We start from the raw sequence: 14505 nt of genomic DNA, 5'->3' as shown, positions 1-14505 counted from the left end.
ACCACCCACTGTACCCGCGCACCTCCTCCGCGCAGCAAACCCCCGCAACCGTTTGCACCCATGGCGGAGGTCAAGACCGACGGCGCGCAGGGTCTTGACCTGCTCGACCTGCGCAAGGACATCCTCTCCAGCTCTACCAAGCGCCGCATCGCCAAGCTACGGCTGGTGGAGCAGCAGCTGCATGACAGCAGTGCGTCCGCCGAGCTCCCAATTCCAACCCCCCCGCTGACCGCGCTGCAGCTATCGCCCCCAGTGACGCCAAGGGCGTCCTGCTCATCCTATTTGACACCTATCCGCTCTACATAGACCGCCCCTCGCGTCAAGCCGTGCACCAGTGCCTCCGCGCCGTCGCCGCGAGCCCAATCGCCGAGGAATTGGTCGGCGGCACTGCCAAATTCCTACTCGCCGAGTCCGCCAAATCCAGCGTCGCCGCTGCCAATGTCTTTAGCCTCGTCGAATGGTGCTCCATACTGCTGCAGGAGTTCGGCGCTCGCGAGAACTTGTGGAAGAAGCATGGGCTCCAGGTCGTCGCCGCCGATGCTCTCTTGCTCGAGACGTGTCTGGGCTCCGCTAGCCGGGACGGCCTGAAGAACTCGGCCCTCGTTGTCACTCGCCGTGCGCTCCGCCGCGTCTTCAAAAACGAGTCCATTGGCAAGGATGCCATCCAGTCGTCCATAGCAGCATTGACCGCCAAGGGCAACGCTCCCACCGCACGCAATGCCGTCTTCTTGGGCGTCATTGCAGGCGTCTGTTCGAGGATACCCGCAGCCGAGCCTGTGCTCGCGGAGAAGAAGAAAGACTATTACACCTACTACGTGCGGGAAATCATTGGCTCTAAGACGGTGCTGCCCAAGCACATCACCAACGGCCTGCATGACTTCTTCAGCGTGTTCACGACCCTGGAGGATTTGCAAAAGGAAATAATCCCGCCGGTCGAGAAAGCGCTGCTGAGGGCTCCCGAGGTCGTCTTGAACGAGCTTCTGGCGCCCATGCTGCGCTCCCTCCCGCAGGGCCTAGACCTTTCCGAGGTGCTCCAGAAGAACCTGCTCAAACCCCTCCTCTCGAGCGTCAAGTCTACAAACGCCACGATCAGGGCGGGTTCTCTATCCACCTTTGAGGCAATCGCCGCTCGCTCCGCCGACGATCAGGTTCTTGACAAGGTCGCGGACGAGGTTCTGAATCCCCTGAAGCAAGGAAAGGTGACGGTGGCGGAGCAGAAGACGATCCACGCACAGATGCTCATTGCTTTGAAGAGCTCCGAAGCCCTCGCCAAGAAGATCCCGGCTGGCCTTGGCCCCGTGGCGATCAAGGAACCCAACGAGGTGGCTGTGGGCGCGGAGACTCGCGCTATTTCCAAGCATCTGGCGTTTTCTCTTACCACTGGAGGCTCGGTTGAAGCTGCTGTCACCGATTCCTTTGTCAAGGGCCTTGGTGACAAGCGACTGCCCGTGCGAAGGCTCTGGGCCTTGCGCATCGGTGAACTGCTCTGGACGCTTGATGAAGAGCAGGCTAGGCAGGCCGGCGTTGTTTCTTTTGTCCAAGCTGTCGTTCAGAAGCTCTTCGACTCGTGGCAAGAGGTAATCAAGAACCCTATTCCTGCCGTGCAAAGTGGTCTAGTCACAGTAGCCTACATTGCCACAGCCTTTGGCCTCTCCAAGTGGAACAAGGTCGAAGACGAGAAGATCAAAGCCGCGCTCACCAAGGCTTCCATCGTAAAGAATGTCATGATGGCGGAGCCCAAACCCTCGTTCTTGCTGAACCACAGGGTGTACTCCAAGCTTACCACAGAAGAGGATCTGGCTTGGGGTCTCCGTGCGCTAGCCTCTGTAACTGAGACGATTGCTGAAGGGAAGGAAGACCCGCCGGTTGAAGAGTCGTGGTCGCAAGCCTTTTTGTATTTCACGTCAGCTGCCGGAATTGCTCCCAGCGTGCGTCAGGAGGCGATACGGTCCTTGTCCAAGGCCTATGCTCGCTATCCCGCACGTATCGCGCACATCATCATCAACGGCCTCTGGCAATGGCGCCGAAACGTGGAATTGAACGAGAAGGACACCGCGGCGACCACGTCCAAGACTGGCAACGATGAGCTCTACCTTGCTTTGCGCGCGATTTGCCTCACGCCTGAAGAGCAGAAGGCCCTCGAGGCTGCCGTTGACGACTCGACGCTACGCTCGCAATTGATCAATCTGCTCGTGCTTGCGCGACCTCAGCTTCTGCCGCGGGTGTCTTGGATCGACACGTGTCTGAAGACTGGTGTCGATCCTGGTGAACTTGTCAAGAACGATCTCGACCGCTGCATGGAAACCATCATCAACGCGACCAAGGTGAGCCACTCAGGATTCGTTTTCGACTCTCATTTACTGATTCCGATACATAGGGAACCACTTCCATCCACACTCCTCTGGTGAGGCAAGCCGCTTACGCTGCCGGTGCTGATCTTGCCTTCGTCGCCCCCGAGGTCGCAATCCCTCGGCTTGTTGAACAGATCAAGCAAGATCTTGACCCCAAGCAGCTCGAAAACATTGGACCCACTGAAGCAGCAATATTCCGCACTCCAGAAGGCACTCCTTTCATCGATGTGCTTGCTAAGCAACAAGCTCGGGTTCCTTCCAAAGGCGACAAGGACTACGACACGTGGAAATGGGAGCAAGAACTGCGGGACCAGATCGCCTCGAAGAAGGGTGCGCAGAAGAAGCTCACTCCTGACGAGCAGGCCAAAGTCAGGGCCCAGTTGGAAAAGGAGTCCAAGATCCGCCAAGAAGTCTCCGTTGTTGAAGCCTCCCTCCAACGTGGTGTCGGTACGATCAAGGCGCTCGCAACCGGCCCGCCTACCGAGGCGAACTTGTGGCTTGGACCGGCTATTGATTCGATTTTGCAAGCCATGGATGCCGGTGCCGGTCTCGTCATTGCCGACGCTGCTACTTCTGCGTACATCTCCTGTGCGGAACGCATCTCGCCCAGGCTAGGCGTGCACAGACCGTTCTTTGGAATCGCCACCTTGCGGGCCATGAATATGGCGTTCCTGCCGGACGGACTCGCCGACGAACCGCTCGGCGACCTCGTCACCAGGTTGCTCTACCGTTTGAGGTTCCTGAGCGAGCAGCGTCCACTCGACAGCATCTCGCTCACCTACATCCTCCCACTTGTCTTTTTGGTGCTTGAGAACGGTGCTATTGACAGAGCAAATGAGGAAGAGGCCGATGAGCAGATCGTCCTTGCTCTAGAATTCATTTCCTTCCATACCGACTCATGCTCTGACAAGACCCTTCCCCGACGCAAGCTCTTCTCCATTCTCGTCAAGTCCATGCAGAAGTTTACGCAGCACTTCAAGGTCGTCAAGGATTGCCTGATGGACCTGTGCAGAGGCATCGGATCCGACTTGAATGCCGAGGAGACCCTGGCCGTCACGAAGGGTGCTATTGTGCCTCAAGTTTCCGTCAGAACCTCGGTCCTTCAAGCCATCGATGAGGAGGTGGATATCATCGATATCGACTTTTCGGAAGACATCTGGCTTGCATGCCACGACGACGTGCAGGAGAATGTTGACCTTGCGAAATCCATCTGGGAAGCGAACGGCCTGGAGCTCCCCGAAGATGCCGCCGTCAAAATGCTTCCCTACCTCGACGCTACCGATAAGCAGCTCCGCAGAGCTGCTGCACGCTCCCTCGCTGAATGTGTCTCGGTCAAGCCGGAAGTCTTTGAGAGCATCGTCAAGCAACTTCAAGACATCTACAAGGAGAGGGCGAAGCCCCGGTTACCTGAACGTGACAGGTATGGCATGCCCATCAAGAAGGATCTCACGGACCCTTGGGAGGCGAGGAATGGTGTCGCTCTGGCGTTCCGCGAGCTTGCAAACCAGTTCCGGGCCGACGATTTGGTGCCGTTTGTGTCCTTTATGATTCAAGAGGGCCCGCTTGGGGACAAGAGCGCAGCTGTTCGCGATGAGATGGTCGAAGCGTCGGTGGCGATCATTTCGCAGCGTGGACAGCTGAAGGTGGAGGAGCTTATGGGGCTCTTTGAACGCGCCCTCGAGGCGCCCGACCAAGGAAGCGAGGCTGCTGACTTGGTCAACGAGGCCGTCATCATCCTTTACGGAGCTCTCGCTCGCCATCTTCCGTCGGGCGATGACCGTGTCCCCAAGGTCGTACAGCGGCTCCTGCAGACACTCAGCACCCCGTCCGAGACGGTCCAGTACGCAGTTGCTGAATGTCTTCCCCCGCTTGTGCGGGCCTCAGACGACAAGGTTTCCGACTACGTCCAGCACGTCATGGACGAACTCCTCCAGTCGAAGAAGTACGCATCCCGTAGAGGCGCGGCATACGGCCTGGCTGGCATTGTCCGTGGCAAAGGTCTCGTCCTTCTTCACGAGAAGCGCATCTTGTCTACGCTCAAGGGCGCGGCTGAGAACAAGAAGGACCAGAACGCAAGGCAAGGCGCTTTCTTGGCTTACGAGCTGCTTGCTCTCGTCCTCGGTCGCATCTTCGAACCCTACGTCATCCAGGTTGTGCCACAGCTTCTTGCTGGGTTCGGTGACGCCAGCGCAGACGTCCGAGAGGCGTGCCTGGACGCAGCCAAGACGTGCTTCGCCAACCTGAGCTCTTACGGTGTCAAGCAGGTCCTCCCGACTTTGCTCGACGGATTGGATGAGCAACAATGGCGTAGCAAGAAGGGTGCGTGCGACTCTCTGGGTGCCATGGCCTACCTGGACCCGCAGCAGCTCGCCATCAGCCTTCCCGAAATCATCCCGCCTCTGACCACCGTCCTCAACGACTCTCACAAGGAGGTCAGGGCCTCAGCAAAGCGTTCTCTGCAGCGGTTCGGAGAAGTCATCAGCAACCCCGAGATCAAGAGTGTTGTGGACATCCTCCTCAAGGCTCTCAGCGACCCCACGAAGTACACGGACGAGGCTCTCGAGTCGCTCATCAAGGTCAACTTCGTGCACTACCTCGATGCTCCATCGCTCGCGCTCGTGGTCCGCATCCTTGAGCGTGGTCTGGGTGACAGGTCTGCCACCAAGCGCAAAGCTGCCCAGATCATCGGCAGTCTGGCTCACCTTACGGAGCGGAAGGATCTCATCTCTCACCTGCCAATCCTGGTTGCCGGTCTGCGCGAGGCAATCGTCGACCCCGTCCCCACGACCCGTGCCACGGCGTCGAAAGCGCTTGGATCCACCGTGGAGAAGCTCGGCGAGGATGCTCTTCCCGACCTCATTCCCAGCCTCATGGCCACTCTCAAGTCCGACACGGGTGCTGGCGACAGGCTCGGATCCGCACAGGCACTCAGCGAGGTGCTTGCCGGTCTCGGAACGAGCCGTCTCGAGGAGACTCTGCCGTCTATCCTCCAAAACGTTACCAGCTCCAAGCCCTCTGTCCGCGAAGGCTTCATGTCGCTGTTCATCTTCTTGCCGGCATGCTTCGGTAACAGCTTTTCGAACTACCTTCAGAAGATCATTCCGCCGATCCTTGGTGGTCTTGCCGACGACATTGAGTCGATCCGCGAGACGGCCCTCCGCGCTGGTCGTCTGCTCGTCAAGAACTTTGCCACTCGCGCCATTGACCTACTGCTTCCCGAGCTCGAGCGCGGTCTTGCCGACGACAGCTACCGCATCCGTCTCAGCTCCGTCGAGCTTGTTGGAGACTTGCTCTTCAACCTCACGGGCATCAGCGGCAAGACCGAGCAGGATGAAGACGAGGAGGGCGCCAGAGAGGCAGGCCAATCGCTGCTCGAAGTGCTCGGCGAGGAGAGGCGCAACAGAGTCCTCTCGTCCCTCTACATCTGCCGTTGCGACACGTCAGGTCTCGTCCGCACGGCCGCCATTCAAGTCTGGAAGGCCCTGGTCGCCTCTCCACGCACGCTTCGCGAGCTCATCCCCACGCTCACTCAGCTCATCATCCGCCGTCTCGCAAGCTCCAACATGGAGCAAAAGGTCATTGCCAGCAACGCTCTCGGCGAGCTTATCCGCAAGGCTGGCGAGGGAGTGCTCGCCACGCTCTTGCCTACGCTCGAAGAAGGCCTCCAGACTTCGACCGACACGGACGCCAAGCAAGGTATCTGCATCGCCCTGCGCGAACTCATTGCTTCTGCCGCGCCCGAGTCTCTCGAGGAGTACGAGAAGACGCTCATCTCCGTGGTGCGTACGGCACTGGTCGACCCTGACGATGACGTCCGTGAAGCCGCTGCCGAGGCGTTCGATGCTCTGCAGAAGATCCTCGGCAAGAAGGCCGTCGATCAGGTTCTTCCCTTCCTGCTCAACCTTCTCCGCTCCGAGGAGGATGCTCAGAACGCCTTGTCCGCTCTTCTCACCCTCCTCACCGAGCAGACTAGGAGCAACATCATCCTCCCGAACCTGCTGCCTACGCTCATTGCTTCGCCTATTTCCGCCTTCAATGCTCGTGCTATTGCATCTCTCGCCGAGGTGGCCAGCTCGGCCATGACTCGCAAGTTGCCGCACATCCTCAATGCTCTCATGGACAACATTGTCAGCACAAAGGACGACGAGTTGCGGAAGGAACTCGACTCTTCCTTCGACACAGTCTTGGTGTCGGTGGATGAGTATGACGGTCTCACCACCGTCATGAGCGTGATGCTGGCGCTCGTCAAGCACGACGACCACCACAGGCGCCGCGCGGCCGACCTTCACCTGGCCAAGTTCTTCCAGGCCGCCGATCTCGACATGTCCCGCTACTACCCCGACCTCATCCGGGCGCTGCTCGTGTCTTTCAACGACAGCGACCCGGAGGTCGTCAAGGCGGCTTGGGCGGCGCTGAGCGCCCTGACGGGCCGCCTACGCAAGGAGGAGATGGAGTCCTTGGTCATATCCACCCGCCAGGTCCTGCAGTCCGTCGGCGTAGCAGGTTCGGACCTGCCCGGATTCAACTTGCCCAAGGGCATCAACGCCATTCTGCCGATTTTCCTGCAGGGTCTCATGAACGGCTCGGCCGAACAGCGGACCCAGGCAGCTCTTGCCATCTCGGACATTATCGACCGCACGAGCGCGGAGTCTCTGCGCCCGTCTGTCACGCAAATCACCGGTCCTTTGATTCGTGTCGTTTCGGAGCGTTCGGTGGAGGTCAAGGGTAAGTTTTCTAATCCATTGCCATTCATCATTTAGTCCACTTTTAACCACCTAGGTTTAGCTGCCATTCTCTACACTCTCAACAACCTGCTCGAGAAGATCCCGACCTTCCTCAAGCCCTTCTTGCCGCAACTGCAGAGGACTTTCGCCAAGTCGTTGGCCGACACTTCGAGCGAGATCCTCCGGATCCGCGCTGCCAAGGCCCTCGGAACTCTCATCACGCTGACGCCACGTATCGATCCGCTCATTGCGGAGCTTGTCACTGGTTCCAAGACGTCGGACCATGGCGTCAGGACGGCAATGCTCAAGGCTCTTTACGAAGTCGTCAGCAAGGCGGGTGGCAGCATGAGCGAGGCTTCGCGCAACTCGATCCTCGGCCTGATCGATGCGGATATTGACGAGGCGGACGATGCTATGTCGATTCAGAACGCGCGCCTGCTGGGAGCATTGATCAAGAACTTGCCCGCCGAGACGGCAGACAGCCTGATCAAGAATCGGGTGCTCACGTCTTCGTACAACAAGTCGTCGGTGCTGGCGCTCAACTCGATCTTGCTCGAGTCTCCCGACACGCTCACCGAGTCGCACAGTGAGGATACGGTCGCGACGGTTGCGAACGGAATCACTCATGCCAATGCCATGGTCGCGGACAATTGTGTGCTGGCCGCAGGCAAGTTCTTGCTGACCGAGTCGAGTAACAAGTCGTTCGATGCCACCAAAGCCATCTTCGAGTCGCTGGCACAGGTCATCCCGCCGGGCAATGCGGTCGACACGCGACGCCTGTCGCTGGTGGTCATCCGCACGGTCAGCCGGCACCACAACGACCTGGTCAGGCCGCACCTCGCGCTCCTGGCGCAGCCCATCTTCGCCAGCGTTAGGGACATGATCATCCCCGTCAAGCTGGCGGCCGAGGCGGCATTCTTGGCTATTTTCGACGTAGTCACTGAGGAGAATGCTGTGTTCGAGAAGTACATGGCAGGCCCTGGAGCGTCGCTGGGCCCTGGCCCCAAGAGGAGCATGCAGGACTACTTCAAGCGCGTTGCGACGAGGCTGGCGGCGCAGGCTAGGGAGAGAAAGGAGGCAGAGGGTGGACAGGGTGGATTGGGCTTGAGCAGCGACGAGGTGGAGGACGAGCGTGAAGTGTGGTCGGTGGGCAAGGTGGATCTGGGTGAAGGGGGCCTTGCGGACGAGTAAGTGTGCAGGTAGCATTTCGTGTAGGTATGCAGCGGGCAGGCTCGCGACGCAAAAAGCAAAAACAATATATGGTGATTTCTGTCATGAAAATGCGCGTAGTGAGGCTGGGGTGCAGTGGCACGGTAAGGTAGGCGGCTTGGGCTGGGGGCTCCACGCGCAGGGAGCTCCAGCGCAGCTTAATTCGACATCACCTCCGAACCCGCCGCCGCACGCGTGCCCTTTCATCAGCTCCACGACGCGCCGCCATCGACTGCGACCGCGAAATCATCGGATCCGCGCCTGCCATCGCCCGCGCTGGCTGCGAAACCCCCCGCGCGCCCTCGTCCGAGGGACTGACGCCCATCGTCCAGCGTCCAGCGTGGATGCGCGGCCGTCCACACCACCGAGCCGCTGCCGCCCCCCGCGCCCAGTAACCCCGAATTCGATCCACCGCATCACCCCTCCACCCAGCCTGCACCATGGCGAGCATGACGCGCTCCGACTCGGCCGCCGAGGCGTCGTCGACATTGCCCCTCGTCAATGGGGCGTCGGCCTCGGCGTCCTCCGCGCCTGGCGCATCGCTCACGCTGCTCAAGCCCGGCAGCAACCCAAGGCAGAACGCGCCGCGCATAGACATCGAGCCGCTTTATACCGCGCTGAAGGCCCAGATTGGCGAGCACTGGGCCGCATATAAGGAGGCTATATCTTTGTTCGTGCTGGGTGAGTCCGTGTTCGCCGCTGCTTTTGCAGGAGAGCTGCCGCTCTGCATGCTCCCACTCACGTGTTATTTCCTCTCCGCCGATGTCTCCCCCCATACCTGACCGGTCCGGATTTGCTGACGAGTTCGTGGTGGGGAATCACAGGCCGGCTCAACCAGCAGGAGCTTGGACGGCGCATAGACTGGTTCATTGCCATAGACGCGGCGCGCGAGCATCAGCACAATCAGCTCGTCGCTGCCATCTATGCAAACACAACGCGCGATCCTCCCGAGCCCGGCGTCGCCAGCTGGGTTAGCGCGAACGACAAGCCCAGCGCCACGAGCAAGCCGAGCAGCGGCGACGCGGCCGAGCTGCGACTCAAGACCGAGGTCAAGGAGCTGCAGGGTCGCGAAAGGAAACGCCTCAAGGCGATACCCGATGTGAGTTGCCGGACTGCCTACGGAGTTTCGGGGGAGCTGTGTGCGCTGACCAGATTTACGGACCCTCCACCAGGACCCCACGGATTATTTCAGCAAGGAGTTGCAGGAGTACCACGCTGCAAAGCAAATATCGCTGCCAGATCCCGGAACCGCATCCGCTGCTGGTTTCAGCAAAACCAGTACGTCCCCTCACACAACTTTGCTATCATCGATCCTCGCTGACTGGTACAGATTGGGACCTCGAAATTCGGAAGCGCTATGCCCAACCACTCTGCACCGAGACATTCGAGTTTCCAGACACGCCGGCCATCGAGGCACGTATGACGCCCATATGTTACGAAGAGGGAATCGCGTCCGGCGCGTCGCCAGACGCAGCCGCTTTCATGAACGTTGCGACGGAGACGTTCATCAAGGAAGTGCTCTCGAATATTCTCGGCCGCGTGCGCAGCAACGGAGACGACTACATCAAGACGGCGGCATACAGGAAGCAATTACAACGCGAGGAGGAGATGTGGCTACAGGGCGAAGTCCAACGCAACCCCGCCGGCCTGCTCCCGATCGAGGTCGAGGAAAGCAAGAACAGGAAGCCCCTCAACCTGGGCGATTTGCGCATCGCCATCGAACTCGGCGACAGCTATCTGGGACAGGTTCCCCTCATCACGGCCGGTGTTATGAATTCCCGCTATTACGATGGCGAGAGCTACGAAGCAGAAAAAATGGACATCGACGATTTTGGCACATCGACAAACAGCGCCGTGACGGCCGCCCGCCTGGCAAACGGAACGACCATAAATGGCGTGAACGGCGTTCATCACGATCCAGACGAGATGATGATTGATGACGACTGGGGCTGGCAGGGCGCATCGGCGAAGGATCGCGAAGCTGTCAACTCCGTCCTCGATGATATATTGGCCATCGGTCAATAACCAGGGTTTTCGAGGAGCGCCGCCGAAGAACGACAACGAGGGGAAATGAAACGAGCAGCGCGGGAGGACCCCGCAGGAGCACGCCTGTTGTACTACTATCATTTTCACATTGCTGCGCTTCATTCCGGACCGGACTTCTTTTGTGGATGATATCCGGCCACCTGGAATTCTCAAAACTCTTTTTTTTTTTTTTTCGACTCGACATATATTTCTTCCCCTCATAGACGGCGTGCACCCACACGCCCTCCCCTCAGCGCTTCTTTCTTGCTTTTCTTTTGATGTGCATTATCTCCTCTTTATTTTTCGCTATCATGCGCGAGCTGGGCCGGGCTGTTTCCCCTTCCGTTCCTTTCATTTCGCTCCTGGCATTTTCTGGAATGCATGAATGGGCGTTCTTCTTTGCTTGTTATTACCATACACAACTTGCACTGCTCTCTCTCTCGCACACAAAATCATTCGGACTGGGCGGGCGGCGGCAGCAAGTGGTGTCTTATGGTTGCTTAGGAACTTGATTAATCGTTTTTTTGGACGTGAGAGAGAGAGGGAGGGCGCAGATGGCTTAGTACATGGGGGATTTCCTGGGTTTTGGGTTGGGTAAAGGGCGTTGTGCGTGTGCTTTTTGGACTGAGGATGCAAGAAAATGAATACACTTCGGTTGAATGCGGGAGTTGGAGAGAGGAAAGAGGAGGGAGGAGGCGCAGGGTGGAGTAGTGGCGCAAGCCAGCTGGCTCGAAGAGCGCACAGCCAGGGAAAGGGAGGATAGCAAGGCAAGCGTGCTGGTGTGACCAGTAGTCCGTTTTCCCTAATTCAGATACCCAAATGGAAAGAGAAGAAAAAGACTATCATAAAAAGAAACCTCTTTTTGCTCGATGCGAAATGTGAAGGAGCATAAAGAATCTTGCAATAGATGCAAACAAACGTGCATCTGCTCAAGGCCTTTTCAACACCTGTTTAGCCGGATCTCGCGCTCCGCGGTTTCATGTTAAACCCCGCCTGATAAAACAACCAACATAAACATCAAAATATTTAGTAAAGAAAGTTGATAGGGGAGATTAACGTTAGTGTGTTACTTTTTTCTTTTAATGTTTCAAAATAAATACTATTTGAAATCTTAGTGTATTTTCAAACACCCAGGTTATTTTGCTGCCATTGTTCGTTAGATTTAGGCTTTTCCGGTATAGTTCTTTAACCTTGGTTTCCCACTATTCTAGAACCTTACATTTCCAGCGTGTTTTGTCCCGGAGAGAAACCATTTGTTCCAGCCAAGATTCTTCTTACACCCGGCCGGAAATGGACTAGTATGCACTCACTGTATCCAACGACGCATGCTGGGCCGAGTTGGCTCTTTTTCTTCCAAACAGCTCTACTATGATATTTACCTCGTGATAAGTAGCGCCTGTCAGAAAAGTGTGATTGACATTCACTGATATTTGTCAGCCTGAAATATTAAAGATCTCGTTCCTTTACAGCATCCCTGATTCAGGAAATTGAGCCGACGCATAAACACCGAATTCCGAGAATGAAAGCCAGTTCCATTGCATCTTGAGGGGCGCTTGGAATCTACTGGCGAGAGATCCTCAGTAGCGAATTTTCCAGTAAGGTTGGTGTTGCGCGAAAGTCCGCTTCCTCTCTGCAGAACGTCTATGCTACAAAACCTCACCAGAAAGAGATTTGCTCTTGGACTGGGAAATATTCTTCTATCGAGACCTCTCCCTCGACTTGGACAAGACCTGGACCAGCTCAGCAGCGCCATGCTTCATTCTTTCGTATACCTCATTGATCCACAATTGGGCCTTGCATGAAATCGGGCGTTTCTGGCTGATTTGTCTTGGATTCCTTTTTTTTTTTTCTTTTCGGCTCCGGCTGCGAGCAGGATGGCTCGAGCAACTCACGCCACTTACTTCAATGCATTTAACTGCGTGTCACCATTCCAATCATGTGGCACTTGGAAGAAGATATTAGAGTAGGTGCATCGGTGGTATGTACTACTTTGTTTGACCCACATGTAAGCAAATGCATCCCCATAAAAAGCGGACATTTTCTAATTGGCAAAGAAGCTAACTATATAGATGTTTCCGACGGGAATGCTTGGTATAGTGACGAGAGCAAATCGGAAGGCATCCAAGTTCGACGTAACAAGGGCATTTTACGTCAACTTACTTGGCGTTTTTATTTCCGTTGACGAAATCAGGCCAGAGGCACGTAGCCGAAGCTGACACTTTCCTTTTGCGGGTAAGCGAGTATCACGCATGCTGACGAGGCGGCTGAGCTGTATTAACAGCAAGGATACAGGGGGAGTGTGGGGGAAACCGACATTGAGCCGTCTGTTCGGTGGCGTGGAAACCAATGAGGCAAACTCGCTCATGTGCAATGCCAAAATCTTACAGGCCTCAGCCGCATGCTTTCCCGCCAGTGAAGTCTTCCCAACAATGCTCTGCGAATCGTGCGGGGAAATGCTAGCCGGATCAGGTAGCCGGGGCTTTCTTTTCCTTGTCCACATGCGTCCTGTGAAGAGTATTGACTGCAAGCCCTGCGAAACGTGGTCGTTCCTGAAGGACAGGAACGACCGTAGGAACCAATTGGAGAAACTAGCCGTACCATGGTTATACAGGGACATGATCACTCAGCTACTTCAGCTTCATAGGAACTTCCCGAGAAGCGGGCTGAGGGGACATGCGGAGGACCGGTGCGGCTGAGCCTTAGAGGAGTCGGTTCAAAGGTATATAAGAGGGGACTGAACTGCTACGAGACAGCATCAGAAAGCACAAACAATCCAGCCCTAACAGCTTCTTCCCTCTATCACAATGTCTGTCGCAAAAGCATTCAACTGCTTCGTTGGAGCATGGGGATTCATCAATGCTACCGCTGTGTAAGCAGAACCCTTCACTACTCATCACCTGAAGCAATCACCCACAGCTGACGGCGACAGCAACACCACCACCGGAGCAATCATTCCGGAATGGCATGGACCCTACCCCAGCGGCATGTCCGTCTACGACCCGTCGGGCTACAACACCTTCATCATCACGGCCAACGACACGACCGAGCCCGAGCGGCGGCCGAAGACGGTGAGCCTGCCCGCGAAGCCCGGCGACCCGGTGCAGACGTGGGCGACGATTGCGCAGCACAGCCTGGCTGTCGGCGGGCCCTTCTACATCGTCAACGCCACCGACGGGACCGACCATCACGATTACGACCGCAACAGCAACAAGAAGAACGGGCCCTCGGGATACGTGCGTGAGAAGTCCATCACGTCGACGCTGCCGGCCTGGGTCGGCATCGAGCTGTTGAACGAGTTCGACTTTTACGACAACTGCAACACGCACGTGCTGCGGTCGAACCCTACGCCGGGCATAGAGCAGATCGTGTGGTTCTACAGGCGCCCGGATAACTCCAAGGGTCAAGTGAAGGCATGAACAGGTACGGCGCTGGGAGGGAGTGAGCGGATGAGAGGTGGATAATATGGGGTCCATTCTTTTTCTTCTTCATTTCTTGTTCAACTTATCGGAGACTTCTGACAGATTGTGGCAGCGATGTCTTCCGATGGAAGGCGTTCTCCGCGTGCTAGTTTGGTCGCTATACGCTGTCAACTTTTGTATGGAGTCTGCGTTGCCATAGTATGAATTAACTTCCAACTTCAACGACATCAGAGCGTCTCAAGCGGCAGTCGAAGACTGAAGATACTCTAAATAGATCAAGGAAACACTTTCTGGCTTCGAGAGTGCGGCATTGGTGCTGAGAGCGTAGCTGATTGTGGACCAAGGTCTTGTATTTGACCAGATCCTATCAAGAATATTTTCTGACACAAGCAGGTCATGAACGAGATGATTCGGGAACTTCAACTTGAACACACATTTCCGAAATCCGTGCGAGAAGTTGGTATATGGTTTGGCTGAAGGTAGCGAAATGGACGTCCTCCTGGAGAATCTATGGCGAGAGCGTGAAAGAGACGATCGTAAGTCTCTCTGGAAAAGAACAGAAGTGAGGCCTCGGAAGAAAGTTTTACAAGAATACGGCCATAATGAGGCTGACAGCGCGGGACTTGTTAGCGCCGAGGGACGTCGTTGTCGATGATCCGGCAAAGATATAACCCGAATTCCCGTACGAGACTTCGGCTAATGGATGATAGACGTGAAGACACGAAGCCAATCCGGATGTCCTTCATCTTCGTATGCAATTGCATCTCTTCTGTGGCA

General features: G+C 56.5%; 3 protein-coding genes across 3 annotated transcripts; all 3 read left to right on the top strand.

Moving 5' to 3' along the window:
* Nucleotides 1-60: 60 nt before the first annotated feature.
* Nucleotides 61-8266, top strand: LTHEOB_857 (Translational activator Gcn1; the record flags this gene model as incomplete). Its single annotated transcript, XM_035518061.1, has 4 exons — nt 61-190; nt 241-2324; nt 2378-7076; nt 7137-8266. The coding sequence occupies 4 exons, from the start codon at nt 61-63 to the stop codon at nt 8264-8266; spliced, it is 8043 nt and encodes a 2680-aa protein (XP_035369616.1).
* Nucleotides 8267-8724: 458 nt separating this feature from the next.
* LTHEOB_856 (Transcriptional co-activator) lies at nt 8725-10309 on the top strand (the record flags this gene model as incomplete). Its single annotated transcript, XM_035518050.1, has 4 exons — nt 8725-8965; nt 9109-9383; nt 9457-9562; nt 9615-10309. The coding sequence occupies 4 exons, from the start codon at nt 8725-8727 to the stop codon at nt 10307-10309; spliced, it is 1317 nt and encodes a 438-aa protein (XP_035369615.1).
* Nucleotides 10310-13113: 2804 nt separating this feature from the next.
* LTHEOB_855 (uncharacterized protein) lies at nt 13114-13725 on the top strand (the record flags this gene model as incomplete). The annotated part of the gene is made up of 2 exons (XM_035518039.1): nt 13114-13178; nt 13239-13725. 2 exons carry the CDS (start codon nt 13114-13116, stop codon nt 13723-13725), a joined length of 552 nt encoding a protein of 183 aa, XP_035369614.1.
* Between the last annotated feature and the right edge of the window lie 780 nt (nt 13726-14505).

Source organism: Lasiodiplodia theobromae (assembly GCF_012971845.1).
Source record: "Lasiodiplodia theobromae strain AM2As chromosome Unknown scaffold_2, whole genome shotgun sequence".
Taxonomy (NCBI): Eukaryota; Fungi; Ascomycota; class Dothideomycetes; order Botryosphaeriales; family Botryosphaeriaceae; genus Lasiodiplodia; species Lasiodiplodia theobromae.
The sequence above is the reverse complement of the archived record's forward strand: the minus strand, read 5'-3'. Positions and strand labels throughout refer to the sequence as shown.